Source organism: Babylonia areolata, chromosome 15 (assembly GCF_041734735.1).
Source record: "Babylonia areolata isolate BAREFJ2019XMU chromosome 15, ASM4173473v1, whole genome shotgun sequence".
Lineage (NCBI taxonomy): Eukaryota > Metazoa > Mollusca > Gastropoda > Neogastropoda > Buccinidae > Babylonia > Babylonia areolata.
The window spans coordinates 27,603,793-27,620,371 of NC_134890.1; the positions used below are offsets into that span (position 1 = coordinate 27,603,793).

At 42.9% G+C, this 16,579-nt stretch overlaps 1 protein-coding gene across 1 annotated transcript; it reads right to left on the reverse strand.

Moving 5' to 3' along the window:
* Nucleotides 1-4,213: 4,213 nt before the first annotated feature.
* LOC143290319 (uncharacterized) lies at nt 4,214-16,264 on the reverse strand. The gene is made up of 6 exons (XM_076599673.1): nt 16,060-16,264; nt 14,032-14,517; nt 11,162-11,258; nt 9,266-9,356; nt 6,233-6,339; nt 4,214-4,282 (listed from the first exon to the last, which is right to left on the reverse strand). The coding sequence occupies exons 1-6, from the start codon at nt 16,128-16,130 to the stop codon at nt 4,214-4,216; spliced, it is 921 nt and encodes a 306-aa protein (XP_076455788.1). The 5' UTR covers nt 16,131-16,264.
* Nucleotides 16,265-16,579: the final 315 nt, after the last annotated feature.

Sequence of the window (16,579 nt, forward strand, 5' to 3'; positions counted from 1 at the left end):
CACACACACACACACATCCAATTAAAACTGAAGAAAAGCAAAACGAAAACCACATAAGCATGTGCTACTGACTTATTCTGTCTGTGCGATCCCCGTTCTGTCGTTTCAATACCAACCATTACGAGTACACAGAGAAAGGTCTAACGTCACCGAGACCTCAAGAGAGACGGGTATAATCAGCTGCATCAATAAATACCAGAGCTGCTAAGAGAGAGGGAGAGAGAGAGAAAGGGGTGGGGGGTTGGGGGGGAGGGGAGGTGGGGGGCTTAGACAGACACAAACAACCAGAGACTGTATACACACACACACACACACACACACACACACACACATATATATATATATATATATATATATATATATATATATATATATATATATATATATATATATGTGTGTGTGTGTGTGTGTGTGTGTGTACGTGTGTGTGTGTGTATGCGCGTGCTGAAAACAATAGAAATAATTAAACATTCGAACAAAGACGAGTATGAGATATGCATTAAATACAAAAACAGTTGTTTCTATATTCATACAAGTGTATGCGCGCGCATGTGCGCATTTGTGTGCGCGTGATGTGTTTGTATTCATATCCGTGCGCGCGCGGTAAAAGTGTGGGATAGTACTTTTGCTGCAAGTGTGTGTGTGTGTGTGTGTGTGTGTGTGTGTGTGTGTGTGTGTGTGTGTGTGTGTGTGTGTGTGTGTGTGTGTGTGCGAGTAAACGTGGATGAAGAAAGAGAAAGGGCAATGGGTGGTCTGTTCTATATGCATATAAGAGTCGGTTTATCGTCAGCCAGTTCATTTCCACTGGCCACATTGCATGCCCATAGTTTCCCTTTCCCACCCCACCGTCTGTGTATGATCGTCCAGACAGATTCTAGAGTAGTTAGTAACCACCATGTTCACCAACCATACCCCAGTCATGGTCACAGACCTCAGCACTGCAGAGTCCTTCACAGAGTTCACTGACACACCAAAGTCTGACCCAAGGCCCTGGGAAAGCGCTGATCCCTTTTTCAGTGCCGATACTCGTGATCTCATCAAGACCGTGTTCAAGTGCTATGTTCGGCAGTTCATCATCTTCTTAGGCGTTCCCGGCAACTTCATCTCTTGTGTTGTCTTCTATAAGGTGGGCTGTTTACATGCTTCCAATATTTTACACACCAAGTTTGCAGACGGTTATATTATGCCGAAAGTTTAATAGAATATCAAACTACTAGCAAACTAAAATGTCGCCCTTGCCATGTTACAACGTTGATCTTCTTATCAATAACATTCGCATGGGAAATATTGATTCGAATATTAACTTTGTCTATGGTAAGTCATCAGTGTTTGTCTGGATACAGTAGTTCTATAAAAGGTTGTTGACAAATTACTTGAAGTTGAGAAGGTGCCTGGCTAAAAGAAAACGTGAATTTACAATGCTTGACCGAACAGGTTTCCGTACGTAGTGGTTTCTGTAAGAAACTGACACATGGAAGATTGTGCGTTCCATCCTGACATAGGTGCCTTCAAGCAGCGTGATTTCATCCTAATCCTTGGAAGAAACTAACAGAAAAGGTGGGAGAAAATTATACTAGAACTGCGTGTATTTGAGGACAAGCACTGCTTGTGTTGAGCACTTCACGTTTGTCTTCTGTATTGTCCTGTTACGTGGTCTGCGCCATCAATGGTCTTTTGTCGCTCCTCACAACAGAGTATGGAGGAAAGATCAATAAAAAAAAAAAAATTAAAAAAAAGAATAAACAAATAGATAAATAAATAAATAAACACATCTTGCTCATTATTCACTGTCGTTGTCTTTACAGAAATGGAACAGACGAAGCCGTTCAGTTGTAGTGTTTGTGTTGCATGTAGTACAGACTTATACATATATATTTCCAGACACACACACACACATATATATATATATATATATATATGTGTGTGTGTGTGTGTGTGTGTGTGTGTGTGTGTGTGTGTGTGTGTGTGTGTGTGTGTGTGTGTGTGTGTGTTCGTTCTTTAGTTTAACGTCTTTTCACTGTAAGTGATATTAGACGAGGGAAGGGAAACAAAAATCGAGTGGGAGGAGGGGGACGGGGGTGGGTGGGGGAATTACTGTGTACGCATACGAGTAAGTGAAAGTGTGTGTGTGTGTGTGTGTGTGTGTGTGTGTGTGTGTGTGTGTGTGTGTGTGTGTGTGTGTGTGTGTGCACGATTTGCACACCAGTCGCATGTCAACAACATATACATTTCTGTGAAAGATTCGTGTGCATATTTTGTTGTTTCAGCAAGGTCTCTCGGACAGAATCAACCTGCTCCTCTTCTGGTTGGCAGTGGCTGATCTTGTCCACCTTGCTAGCCACTTATCCTATGTACCTAGCTGCTACCTTTCAGACAAACAGCAAATCAGAAACTGGTCCACTATTCTGAACGCCAAAATTACCCATGTGAAATCGTGGTTGAATTTTGTCTCTGGCTCCCTCATCATGATCATGAGTGTGGATCGATGTCTGTCTGTCGTCATGCCACTCAAGGCGAGGAGACTTCTGACCTACAGGTAATGGTTTAGATAGATAGATAGATAGATAGATAGATAGATAGGTATAGAGTGGGACAGAGCAAGAGGGAGGGGAAATTTGTTAGCAAAATCTGCCAACAATCAGTTCTTGAAATTTTATCACTGCTAACTTCAAAACGATACACCTAAACTTTCATCTACGAATATGGCAAAACGAATCAACACTCACTACATTGCTCAAAGCCATGTTTCGACGAAGTACAAAGCTCCCTCCTACCTTCAAGACGAGCATATGAGGGTATGAGGACCAAGGCAAATTTGCCACAATAGTGAGTCTGGCGAAGTTCCATTGTTTTACTATGAACAGTATTATTATGGAAACTCGAAACTGCTTATATCCAGAGGCATTTTTAACAAATTTATTACTTTGCGACGTCTGTGTTTCAGGTTATTGTGCTGAAGTACTCACATGACTCCCCCCCACCCCCACCACCCCGTCTCTCTCTCTCTCTCTCTCTCTCTCTCTCTGTGTGTGTGTGTGTGTGTGTGTGTGTGTGTGTGTGTGTGTGTGTGTGTGTGTGTGTGTTAAATTTACTGATTACTCACTGAGTGATCGAAAACAGCTTACAATTACACAATGTGTAATCCGTCAATTCAACAGACTCCCCTTTTCGTATTTGTAGCACGGATCAATTGCATATTCTATAAGGCAAATCTTGCATCTTGCTAAGTTTTCGGTATTCTCTTAACTGTTCCGATAATCTCCCCCAAGCCCCCCCCCACCCCCCCCCCCCCCCCCAAATGTTCTGAGTGGCTCCGTGGTCGCCGTTTTCAGGCCAATGTTGGTAGCCATCATCCTGTCCTACCTGGCTCCTCTCAGCGTTTACCTGACCTGTTTTCTGGCCTTCACTGTGGAGTGGAGAGTGGATCCTTCAACCAATCGCAGCGTCGCTTTCATCACCGACACTCCCTGGTTTCCTGTGAGCAGCACACTTGCGCCACGAGTCTGTTATTTTCTGACTCTAACTACCAAGCCAGTCTACCTGGTCATAGTTACTACCTGCTGCGTCATCACCATCAGTCATCTACGTCACGCTTCTCGTCAACGATCTCAGATGACCGGGAGTGTGAAGGAGAAGGGTGATACAGGGGATAACAAAATCACTAAAATGTTACTGTTTCTCTGCGTTGTGTACGCTGTGGTTCTCTTTCTGGATGTGTGCTCTGCGATGACGAACACACTGGTGCCGGAGTACTATGTGTACAGACAATTCCACAATACTTTTGTGGTAGTTTATCAGATGCTGATCAACCCTGCTCTTTGTGTCAATTCAACTGTGAATTTTTTCGCTTACCTCGTGGCCAGCTCCAGATTTCGAAACACGCTTCACGAGTTGTTCCATGGCTTTCAGCGAAACCTGAGGCACCCCATCACTTAGCAAGTGGTTATACAATTCATATCTGGACCAGTTTCTCTCTTCAGGAGTGACAATGGGCGTGACGCAACTAATGAAATGTTTTTCATGTCTCTTGCAATATGAATGTATCAACGTGGCAATGATCTATGCTAGATGATATTTTCTGATCTTTATCAATTTTAATACTTGACCAGTCTACTGTTAAGTACTATACTAAAATGATCAAAGCATAAAAATGATCAAACTGTTATTTGGTAGATTCTGTGCAGTGCTTTTCTGTAATTCAGTACTACATAGCCTAAATCAGAATGACTGCTCGCTCGGTGTTCAGTTTTTCTACTGTCAAGATCCTTAACTCCCTCAGTTCCTGGATCACAAGAAATAAAGTGCATTTCCACTTTCCTGGCTTCTGAAAATCTGAAGCCTCCCTATCTTTCAGTATTTTTTCGTTGGCAACAATATGGTTTACCACGTTTGAAATCCAGCAAGTGCTTTGATGAGAATTGTTTGCCTTTGCCTTTACAATTGTTTGGGGCACGCACGCATAGAAACACAACATCCATGCACGCACGCACACACACACACACACACACACACACACACACACACACACACACACACACACACACACACACACACACACACACGCTAAGAGAGACAGACAGACAGGCAGAAGCAGAAACAGAGAGGAGGGACGTACCTGTCCACACTCCCAGCTTGCAAGCACCAAGGGAATGGTTCCCTTTTGCAAAGGGTTTTGAACCAAAGGAAGTTGAAATGGAATCCAACCATCTGAATATTCCTCGTGGGTGGGTTGCCTTGGCCGGCCTTTAGCACACTGACCTGAAAAAAAATACGTTCTCATGAAAGTACTTAGGTGGAGATGAGGAATTAACTCTGTGTTCTCAAGGCCTGACTAAGCACGATGAGTTATGCTGCTGGTCAGGCATCTGCTTGGCAGATGTGGTGCAGCGTATATGGATTTGTCCGAACGTAGTGACGCCTCCTTGAGCTACTGATACTGATACTGTTTGCGTTCAATTTCATTCAATGTCTATCCGTATTAAGTAATAATAGACATCGAGGGGGTAGGGAATAAAAGAAAGGTAAAGGGAAGAGGAAAAGGGATAGAAGCAAGACTATTCACAACTTGAACATAACAGTCATCTGCCTGAAAGGAGAACTGTCTAACTCTTAAACATATAGGCGTAAAACAGGTTGTAACAACAACCTTATTGGAATACTTAACTTTTTTTTTAAATCGATGAATACAAGTGAAGAGTCTAAGATTTCTTGCACCGGAAAAGGTGCCAGTACAGTAAAATGACATTTCAACATGTCAAAAGTAAATATATGATCACTTGTCATAGGATTACCACACATACAGGAAACACTCTGTGTGTGTGTGTGTGTGTGTGTGTGTGTGTGTGTGTGTGTGTGTGTGTGTGTGTGTGTGTGTGTGTGTGTTTGTGAGTGTGTGTGTGTGTGTGTGTGTGTGTGTGTGTGTGTGTGTGTGTGTGTGTGTGTGTGTGTGTGTGTAAATACACATTCATGATGATTAAGTGTCAGTAGTCCCGTCGTCGTACACCACAGGAAATTGACCAGTGTAGTTGCCTGGACATCTGCCGAATCTCATTCAAGGGACGAAACTCTGCTAATGCCAGACATAATACGTAACATATGCATATTTGCGAAGTCATTTTCATAATGACGGAATACATGCCTACAGGTCTACAACCACCAACCGAAAGACTGGTCTGAGTGTGAAAAACTAGCAAACAAATCTTTCATTGCACCTTCTTTCCCGAGTGTACTCAGATTGCCGAAAAGATTGCAGAAGGGATGGAGATGCATCATATTCAAGGCACAACTGATAAGCTTTTTGACCCTGCTTGGTGCGGTATATCATAATCAAGGCAAATACCAAAAATGTAAAGAATGTTTACACTTACCTCCATTTTCTGACAAATGTAAAACTGACGCACAGAACGAAAGAAAGAAAGTGAAGGGATACAGACCAGAACCTTAGCCACCGTAATAGGACAAGTAAGACTAAAAAGTTATTTCCACAAAGAAGAACAATCCATCCTTTCTTGCGTCCGAAAGATGCTTGTCTTGACCAAGCTGATATTGAGGAACCACTGAATTAAGGCTTATGGTCTTCTCCTGATGGTGGATAGGTACAGGAGAGCGGTATTGTGGTCATTGAAGGCCTATTTCAACCAGTCTATATACATTCCAATCACCATGAGGGAGAGATCGTGGGAGTAACCACACAGCCACCTGTAACGATGCTGTCTCGAGAGGCCTGACATACCCTGCTGTTGAAGACGTGGAGAGCTTGTGTGGGCGTGAAGTGGCTGTGGGTCTTCAGCACCATCTGGATGTGCAATGATGAGCCACCACACACGTCAATGACTTGCTCTGCCCTCGTCCCACAAGTGGAAACAGAACATCTGCAACTGTCCTCTGACGGAACGTTATGCAGACCCCTTGATATGAGGGGGACTAGAAGAAAGGTGTATGTGAGTTAAGCAGAACGTTATGCAGACGGCTTGAAATGAGCGAAAATAGAAGACAGGTGTATGTGAATAGTTATGCAGAACGTTATACAGACCCCTTGAAATGAAGGGAAGGTGAAGGAAGGTGTATGTGAATAGTTATGCAGAACGTTATACAGACCCCTTGAAATGAAGGGAAGGTGAAGGAAGGTGTATGTGAATAGTTATGCAGAACGTTATACAGACCCCTTGAAATGAAGGGAAGGTGAAGGAAGGTGTATGTGAATAGTTATGCAGAACGTTATACAGACCCTTCGAATCGAAGGGAAGTGTAAGAAAAGTGTATGTGAATAGTTATGCTGAACGTTATGCAGACCCCTTGAAATGAAGGGAAGGTGAAGGAAGGTGTATGTGAATAGTTCCGTAAAAGGGAACAAATGGGCTTACACGCCCAGGACCTGTAGGTCTGGACAATGCGAACAGTCCATCATAAACTTTGTGTTCCATCAAGTGGCGAACTTATCTACATAAGGAGGGGGTGGACCTCACAGAAGACAAAGAGGCTGAATCCACTGGTTTTCTTCATCTGGAGAGATCGTCGACTGTGACATTCAGATACTGCGCTAGCTTGTATTGTATTGTATTGTATTGTAACAACAGATTTTTCTGTATGAAATTCGGGCCGCTCTCTCCGAAGAGAGTACGTCGCCACAGTGCAGCGCTGTCTATTTGTTTGTTTGTTTTCTGTCTGCAGGTGTATTTGTTTCACTATCAAAGTAATTCTTTTTTCTGCAGAACTTCGCCTTTTGCAGGGGGATAAATGATAATAGTCAGAGGAATGCCTGTGCACAGCTGATGGGCATCCAATCAACAGTGTAGATCTTCCCCAGACAGTTCCCTGCGACAACAAGATTTCATTGCCAGCTGGACTGGACGAAGATGCAGCTTTCTGAGGTAAACCAGATCGGCTGACACAGACAGAAGCCTGATAATCACATGAAGATGCTTTGAATGGGCTTGAAATGTTGGCTGGAATGGTTCCACTGTATGTGTTAAGGTGGTGGTTGGGATTTCAGTTATCAGTCTGAGTTCCAGTTTCTCAAGGAGGCGGCACTACGTTCGGACAAATCCATATTACGCTGCAACACATCTGCCAGGCAGATGCCTGACCCGCAGCATAATCCAACGCACTCAGTCAGGCCTTGAGTGCATGTATATATATATTTGTGTACCTATTAAAGTGGGTTTCTTCTCCAGAATTTTGCCAGAGGGAAACACTGGTGGGTAGGTGAGAGAGCATGCGTGAGCGGCCATGATGATGTGGAGTGGCTAATGATTGAACGTCATCTCACACCAAATTCTTCATGTGAAGCCAATATAGGGTCCTGAAGTCCTGAAATGGCCCGAACTCCTGTAGAATATTGGCCATTTTTACCCCTGGAGAATTGGAGATTCTCTGTTGTCAAGAACGTCTTGCTGGTGAGTACGACGTCCTGACAGGGTGACCTCTGATTTCCCTCATTTATCAAAGAAAAGCCTGTCTCCTGATGCGTCAGCTCCAGAGTGACTAGGTCTCTATGTAGGACCACTCAGGGTGCGTTCCTTTGTAGCAGTCATCGAGAAAGTTGGAAATGAGAGACACTGTTTAAGTAAGAACGCGCAGTATGCAATGGCGGCGTACATGACACCAGTGAACACACAAAGACTGAACGACAGGCTGAAGGAAGGAATATAACCTGCCCACAGGGACGAATCTTTTAGCATTCCCGTAACACACTGCGGATGCGAATGTTGAAATCGTATCATTATATCTGAAGGGTCCAGCCTCAATGCAAACTCTCCTTGCACAACTGACCTCAGGACATTCTTCGTTGTTCCCATTGAGAATGATGGAGCCTGTTCAGATGATGATCAGGTGTAGACAATGTGCCATTTACTATCCTTCTATGACATGATTCACTGTGGCAAAGAAAGAATGAACATGTCATAGGGTTTGCTCCTTGATCACTCGCTTTTATAACATTGTATGTTTGTTTATATTTATGTCTTTGTCGTTGTTTTTTCTGTCTCTCTTTGTTATGTCTCCATCTGTGTTCTTTCTCTCCATCGAGCCAGGTACTACTGTTAAAGCTGGATATAATACACAGGTGATAATCAGATTTCTCTGGTCAACATCAGGACCCAACGAATCTTGGTTAGGTTCTGCTGATGATCAGGAAAGGCCGAAAGTGAATGCCAACACTACTTCTTCTTCTTCTTCTTCTTCTTCTCCTCCTCCTCCTCCTTCTTCTGAGTTCGTGGGCTGTGACTCCCACGTTAACTCGAAAACACGGGTCGGCTTTTATGTGTATGATCCTTTTCACCCCTGCCATATGGGCAGCCATACTCCGTGTTTAGAGGGAGTACCACCAATAAAGTCTGACAATGGATGTAAAGAGTCACTGCTTACCCGACGGGCGCAATAGCCGAGTGGTTAAAGCGTTGGACTGTCAATCTGAGGGTCCCGGGTTCGAATCACGGTGACGGCGCCTGGTGGGTAAAGGGTGGAGATTTTTACGATCTCCCAGGTCAACATATGTGCAGACCTGCCAGTGCCTGAACCCCCTTCGTGTTTATACGCAAGCAGAAGATCAAATAGGTATGTTAAAGATCCTGTAATCCATGTCAGCTTTCGGTGGATTATGGAAACAAGAACATACCCAGCATGCACACCCCCGAAAGCGGAGTATGGCTGCCTACATGGCGGGGTAAAAACGGTCATACACGTAAAAAGCCCACTCGCGTATATACGAGTGAACGTGGGAGTTGAAGCCCACGAACGCAGAAGAAGAAGAAGAAGAACTGCTTACCCGTGCCCAGTGGCCATCTGCGGTCAGAATAAGAGACATGACGACCCCTGGGTGTAGCACTGGACGTTGACACGGTATCTGAATCACAGCGCTGCCCATGACAAGGACAAAAAAGACTCAAACGGATGTGGACCATATTCTCCAACCCCAAGACAGCTTGGAAGCAAGCTGTGTAATGGACCCAACCTTCGATCAGATTTGGAATGATACTCGGTTGCATATTTGTTTTCATGGAACTATATTTCTTTCCATTCACTTATTCATAGTCATTGAATTAATCGATAGCATTTCCATTTGAACAGAGCTCATCTCGCATTCAACATTGTCAAGTGCCTGTTTCAAACTTTGAAGTATACTTCTTCTTCTTCTTCTTCTCCATTCGTGGGCTGCAACTCACACGTTCACTCGTATGTACACGAGTGGGTTTTTACGTGTATGTCCGCTTTTACCCCGCCTTGTAGGCAGCCATACTCCGCTTTCGGGGATGTGTATGCTGGGTATGTTCTTGTTTCCACAACCCACCGAACGCTGATATGGATTACAGGATCTTTAACGTGCGATTTTTTTATCTTCTGCACACGGAAAGGGTTCAGGCACAAGCAGGTCTGCACATATGTTGAACTGGGAGATCGGAAAAATCTCCACCCTTTACCCACCAGGCGCCGTTACCGAGATTCGAACCCGGGACCCTCAGATTGAAAGTCATACGCTTTAACCACTCAGGTATTGCGCCCGTCATGAAGTATACGAAACTAGTTTAGCGCAGTTTTCTTGTTGTTTAACCTTTGCTACAAAACTGCATCATCCACATTGTTTGTAATACATGAATTGTTTTCTTCTTTTCTACATGCTAGCTGTCGTTGGTAAGCTTAAGCACTTCAAAACGTTTAATACAAATTTGAAATATGTGATTTTCAAGTGTTGATTGGGGGGATTTGGTGTCAAATTGTTACTTACCTGGCACGATAATCTGCGTTTATTTCTGTATTTAGAACTATATGTTTTCAATGTGTACAATTTAAGATGAACAATGAAACGGAGAGAGAGAGAGAAAGAGAGAGGGAGAGAAAGAAAGAGAGAGAGAGAGAGAGAGAGAGAGAGAGAGAGAGAGAGGTGGTACTATGAATATAGACACTCCTCATTAGCGGCGCTCATTCTCGAGATAGCATTTTGTTCCAATTGATCTTTTTTTTCCCGGAACCCGACTTGTGGAGTTGGTTGATGGAGGCAGGTGAATTCCTACATCGTTTTCAGGATGTAATTACCATGTTGATGATCATGTCATTAAGCGTCCTGAACACCGATGCAGGACCCCCTCAAACAGACTGTAGACCCGAACAACTACAAACAAACTGAGCCATCAGTCTTTGATAGAGATCCTGAGTGTGGGGTGCAAGCGAACGGGTGCGCGTCCGTGCGCGCGCGTGCGTGTGTGTGAATGTCTGTGTATGTCTGTGTGTGTTTGTGTGCGTGCGTGCGTGTGTGTGTGTGTGTGTGTGTGTGTGTGTGTGGTGTGTGTGTGTGTGTGTGTATGTGTGTGTGCCTGTGTGTGTGTGTGTGTGTGTGTGTGTGTGTGTGTGTGTGTGTGTGTGTGTGTGTGTGTGTGTGTGTGTGTGTGTGTTCTCCACTCAAATTAAAAAACGGAGGTTGTGTCCAGCCAGTTTAAGGTCTGTAGAGGTAAGTGGACTCAATCGCTTTAAATTGTCTACAAATGAAACACACCTTCTGTCTACTTTCAGATGTCCTTTCAGATCCACGTTGCAAAGAAACATCATACAAGTCGTTGCCGACGCAAAATTTCTTGGAGTAGAAAATTGACCGAAACTTGATATTTCGAATCCGTATTTAAAACTTGAAAACTTCTTCCCAGAAGGCTTTGGAAATATTTCGAGTGACGGTGAACACACGCTGGCGAGCGGGTCTCAGACTCTTCTCCACCTTCTTTGAGCTTTGATCCGCTCCTGACTGGATGATGATTGTGTTGCGTTTGTCTCTGCAAGACACAATTCAACATCGTGACATCAGGGACTCCAACTGTGTCCAGCAGCATCCAACACGCTTACCTGTGTATGAGTTGTGAGCAGAAGATGGTAAACCTTCCCTAAAACACTCAAAATCCACAGACTGAAACAATATCAACCTCCAGTTTCAGGACACATTTTAGCAAAGGCCAGGTGAAGAGTGTCAGCCCAGTTTCTTCTTCTTCTTCTTCTGCGTTCACTCGTATGCACACGAGTGGGCTTTACGTGTATAACCGTTTTTACCCCGCCATGTAGGCAGCCATACTCCGTTTTCGGGGGTGTGCATGCTGGGTATGTTCTTGTTTCCATAACCCACCGAACGCTGACATGGATTTCAGGATCTTTAACGTGCGTATTTGATCTTCTGCTTGCATATACACACGAAGGGGGTTCAGGCACTAGCAGGTCTGCACATATGTTGACTTGGGAGATCGGAAAAATCTCCACCCTTTACCCACCAGGCGCCGTCACCGTGATTCGAACCCGGGACCCTCAGATTGAAAGTCCAACGCTTTAACCATTCGGCTATTGCGCCCGTCTGCCCAGTTGAAGCACGTCCATCCAGGAAGCGAGAGAATCTGGGCACACTGGTTCGAACCCCACGCGCGCCAGTGTACTCTTCCCTCCCACTAGATCGTGAGTGGTGGTCTGGACGCTGGTCAATATTCGGATGAGACTATAAACCAAGGTCCCGTGTGTAGCATTCACTTAGCACACGTAAAAGAACTCATGGTAACAAAGGACTGTCTGTAACGAAATTCTATACAAAAATCCGGTTCGATAGGAAAACGATTACAAATGCATACAGAAAAAAATGGGAGAGCAGTCCGAATTTCACACAAAGAAATATGTTGTGACAAAAGAGTAATGGAATACAATACAACTTTGGTGATTTATAATCATCATCTTAAGTAGGTGGGCAGTAATATCGGCATGGTTTCTGACTTTTCAACATTTCTTGACGAACATCCATGGGCATTTCAAACACTGTCGTTAATTTTGACTGCTTTTCATTAAACAGGCGACACCAGTTTTCTTCTATGAAAGATTTCTTTGCTTAACTCTACCAAGTCTTTCTTATCTCTGAGTCACTGTCTGCAGTCCACGCCATTTCTGATCGAGACATAAATCATGGTGCGTTGCCTGAGTTTTCAAAAACTAAATAAAGTTGCTTTTGTTTTTTTGTTTTTTTCATTGGTTTAGTTTGGATTCTTGGTCACGCTGGCATTCTAAACAACACAGTTATTGACTTACTTGCGAGGAATGCTACAATTGGAAAGTTGTTTTTTTCGCAAAATAGTTCCTCCTACATACCTCAGCCCCCTAGTTCAATCGTATGTAAAATATCTCTGGTAAGAACTCATAACAAACACTTCCAAATCCGTCCTGATCCAAATGATTTTTAAAGGAAAATAGCAACAAGGATAACACCACCTGTAAGCCATACAGACGTCACTCATCCCTTTCGCATTCCTGCTTTCTGTATTGACCATGTGTTTGTTGACTGCAGGGACGTGCACAATGTCCGAGACAATTACGTCACTGCTGACTTCGCGATAACCCTTTTCTGGAATGAGAGATCCGTGAATATGTATGTGTGTGCGCACGTGTACGCTTCTAATTCTAGTCTTGAACGCATCCAAGAAGGAGAAGATTAATCACAGTGCGCTACTTCACTCTCTTTCTTTTCAGAGAGGATGATATAAACCAAACCTTAACCGTTTACATGTTTATACCCTCATCTTCACTTACTGGATGAGCTATTGACGAGAAGACAAATGAGCAGGTAGGATTCGCATGCCTGTCCAAACAAAGTGTAAAGGTGTCACAAAGGGAAATCTTTTTTCGCCTCACACATCCAGAGCTTGATGATGCCTGTACCGTGGACCTTGAATAGGGTCAGTGATGGCTGAACAGTCCAGTCCTGGAGTGGCAATCTCTCTTACAGATTTTGCATAGGAAAGTTGATAAAGACGGAATAAAAGCAACAGGTGCCCTCTTCTGCTGCCTCATGTCACCATGCTCCGTGATTCGGTCCTCCTCAGGACATTGATGTGTCACGTGATTGAAATTTTACCGTAAAAGTTCAGTTTGTGTTGAAAACATTTGCTGCGAAGTCCAGGCTTAGCAGTTAAAATAGCACCCCTAGCTTTTATGGAGATACAGATGCAAAATACTTGATTAGAAGTGGATCACATCCAGACACGACTTACAAAAACGATGACATTGCAAAGTAAGGACTAAGGACAATGTACTTTGATGTCACCTTTACAACCAGTTGTTTCATCCTTAGGCCCACCTGATCTGCTGGAAAAGAGGAAACGCCTGAACCAATAAATTCGATACGCAGATGCATTTAGAATATAAATATGTGCCTAAAAACAAAGTGAACGCGTGACAAAGATAACATGTTCCTGCAGCATTCAGGCATAAAAATGAAGACTCTAGGATATCAGTTCCACTTTAAGTTTCTTTAATTTTTTTTATTACATTGTCTTTTATAAATAAGAGTCCTTGAACAGGTAACGAGTATTAGATAGGACAGACATACAAACACAGACGTCATTTCACCACAGGTTTCATATTATAGTGAGAGAAACTGGCTGATTTCCAGAACTATACAATGTTAACTTATTTGACTGTCTTCATTTCCGTTGAGAGCTCTGAAAAAAATCTTTGAGCGTTTTTCGAAATCGGGAGCTAGCCAAGAGATAAACGAAAAAATTGACAGTTGAATTCACGCACATAGCAGGGTTGATCAGCATCTGATAAATGATAACATAAGTATTATGGTATTTCTTGTACACATCGTACTCGGGGACGATTGTGGCCACCATGACAGAGCACATTTCCAGTAAGAGAATCACAGCGTACACAACACAGAGAAAAAGTAACATTTTAGTGACTTTGTTATCTTCTGTATCACCCTTCTCCTTCACACTCCCAGTCATCTGAGATCGTTGAAGAGATGCTTGACGCAGATAACTAATGGTGATGACACAGGTAACAGAAACGATGACGAGGAAGACAGGTTTGGTGATGAGAGTGAAGAAATAACAGATGCGAGGCGCAAATGTGCCGTCCACAGGAAACCAGGCAGTGTCAGCCATGTAAGCGACGCTGCGATTGGTTGAAGGATCCACTCTCCACTCCACAGTGAAGGCCAGAAAGCAGGTCAGGTTGAAAGCGAAAGGAATGAAGAAGGACAGGAATATGAATACTGCCATTGGCCTGCAAACACCAGTCAAGAACCAATCAGGAACCTTTCTTTACGTGTTGGCTTTATTTTGAGACATAGGAAAACGCATTTAATTTCCTTTGCGCTCAATATTTGCAGAAGAGATTAAGAAGTAACAGATTCATTCTTTTCTCACCATGTACAATTCTGTTTAAAAAAGCTCTGCTTATGTATTAATGTTGAACTTCTTCTTCTTCTTCTTCTTCTTCTTCTTCTTCTTCTTCTTCTTCTTCTTCTTCTTCTGCTTATTCTTCTTCTTCAAGGTAAAGTGTACCCTAACAATGTCAAAGGTAACTTTCCTTAAAGCAAAATGAATTTTGTCTTGAAAGTTGAATACGGCCTCTGAGCTGCCCACAAGGGAAATAACACATACACACACTTGAAAAGAAAACCAAATCTATCACTGCAGTCGAGGGGTCGAGTTGACCCGACTGTCCTCTTCCCCCCACTACCACACTGTCGGACATGATAAATAGTAGTAGTAGTAGTGGTGGTAGTAGTCGTGGTGGTAGTATGGTGATTGTTCTTATTGTTGTTATTGTAGTTAGTTAGCTTCCAGTTAATCATTTAGGTATCTAATTTGTTCGTTTGTTACTTTTTAAGTTAGCTAGTTAGCTATATAACTCGCAATTATTTGTATTACGAATGACTGGAAAATATGCCTGCGTGTTTTATTAAAAGAAAAAAAAGAAAAAAAAAAGAAAACAATAAATGTCATTGAGTATGAAGTACTTGAATGATTTCCATAAAATTGAAATCATTCTCACCAGATGCATCAAAACATTGGTGAAGGCTATTGAAACAATTGAAAGACAGGTATTCCAAGAAAGCACGCACAGACAAAAGAAAATTTAAGAACCAGTTGCAATGTTTGAAAACTGCTAACTAGAATAAGTTTTTCCATGGTCAATATTTTAAGTCGACATTTCAACACAATAAGCAAAACAAATAAACGGTGTGTATGTCCATACCATTCTTAAGGATACAGAGTTGTCAAGCGGAAAAAAACTTGAAATCACAAATTGTGAGACAAGTCAGTGCGGCCACCGTTCTTGTCAAGGCATTCCCGACATCGCTGCTTCTTTGAGTGGTGATCCTGTCCAGTGTTTGTGGATATACAATAAGACGAAGTGCATTTCATGTTTACATGTCTAATATACAAACAGCCCAAAGAAGCGTAGAAACTTGATGTTGATGCTGATAATTACTTTGTTGATAAATGTGACAAACCCCAGCAACAAGGAACAACAATTCACGGGACAAAACTCTTGGTTGCTGCTTTTGAGATAAGACGACGTTTGGTTCAAAATGTTAACGTGTAAATTATTCAGTGTCTGTGTATGAATATGACTTAAATGGGCTATCCGATATCAAGAAATATCCAGTTAACAACTTCATTAAGAGTGCCTTCTTGTGATTATATGATTTCCTCATGGTTATGACAGTTCGTAACGGTTCGTGTCAACGATTGTGTCTCCCTCTTTCTATTGTCATTCATTCTGTCAGATTACAAAATTTGTCTTTGAAAACGTTACCTGTAGGTCAGAAGTCTCCTCGCCTTGAGTGGCATGACGACAGAGAGACATCGATCCACACTCATGATCATGATGAGGGACCCAGAGACACAAAAGAGCCAAGTTTTGACACGAGTGATCTTAGCATTAATAATTGTAGACCAGTTGATGATCTGTACTCTGTCTGAAAGGTAGCAACTCGGCACGTACAATAAATGGCTCACAAGATGAGTTAGGTCAGCCACTGCCATCCAGAAGAGGAGCAGGTTGATTCTGTCTGTGAGACCTTGCTGGAACAGCAAATTATACACACATATATCATGCACTAATGCCTTCATGATTAATTAGCTGTTCATGTCCATCTTTGATCTTTCACAGACAAAAAAGACATTGTCAAATAATGATGGAAATAAGTTAAGTATTCATGGTTTGGTTTGAAATAAACCCCTTCAAGCTTTCTGTGAACCTGCAACATTCCCACAAGTGGATGAAGGAAACACTGCTGCAGGCCACAGCGTCTGAAGGATGGTGAGAAACACCG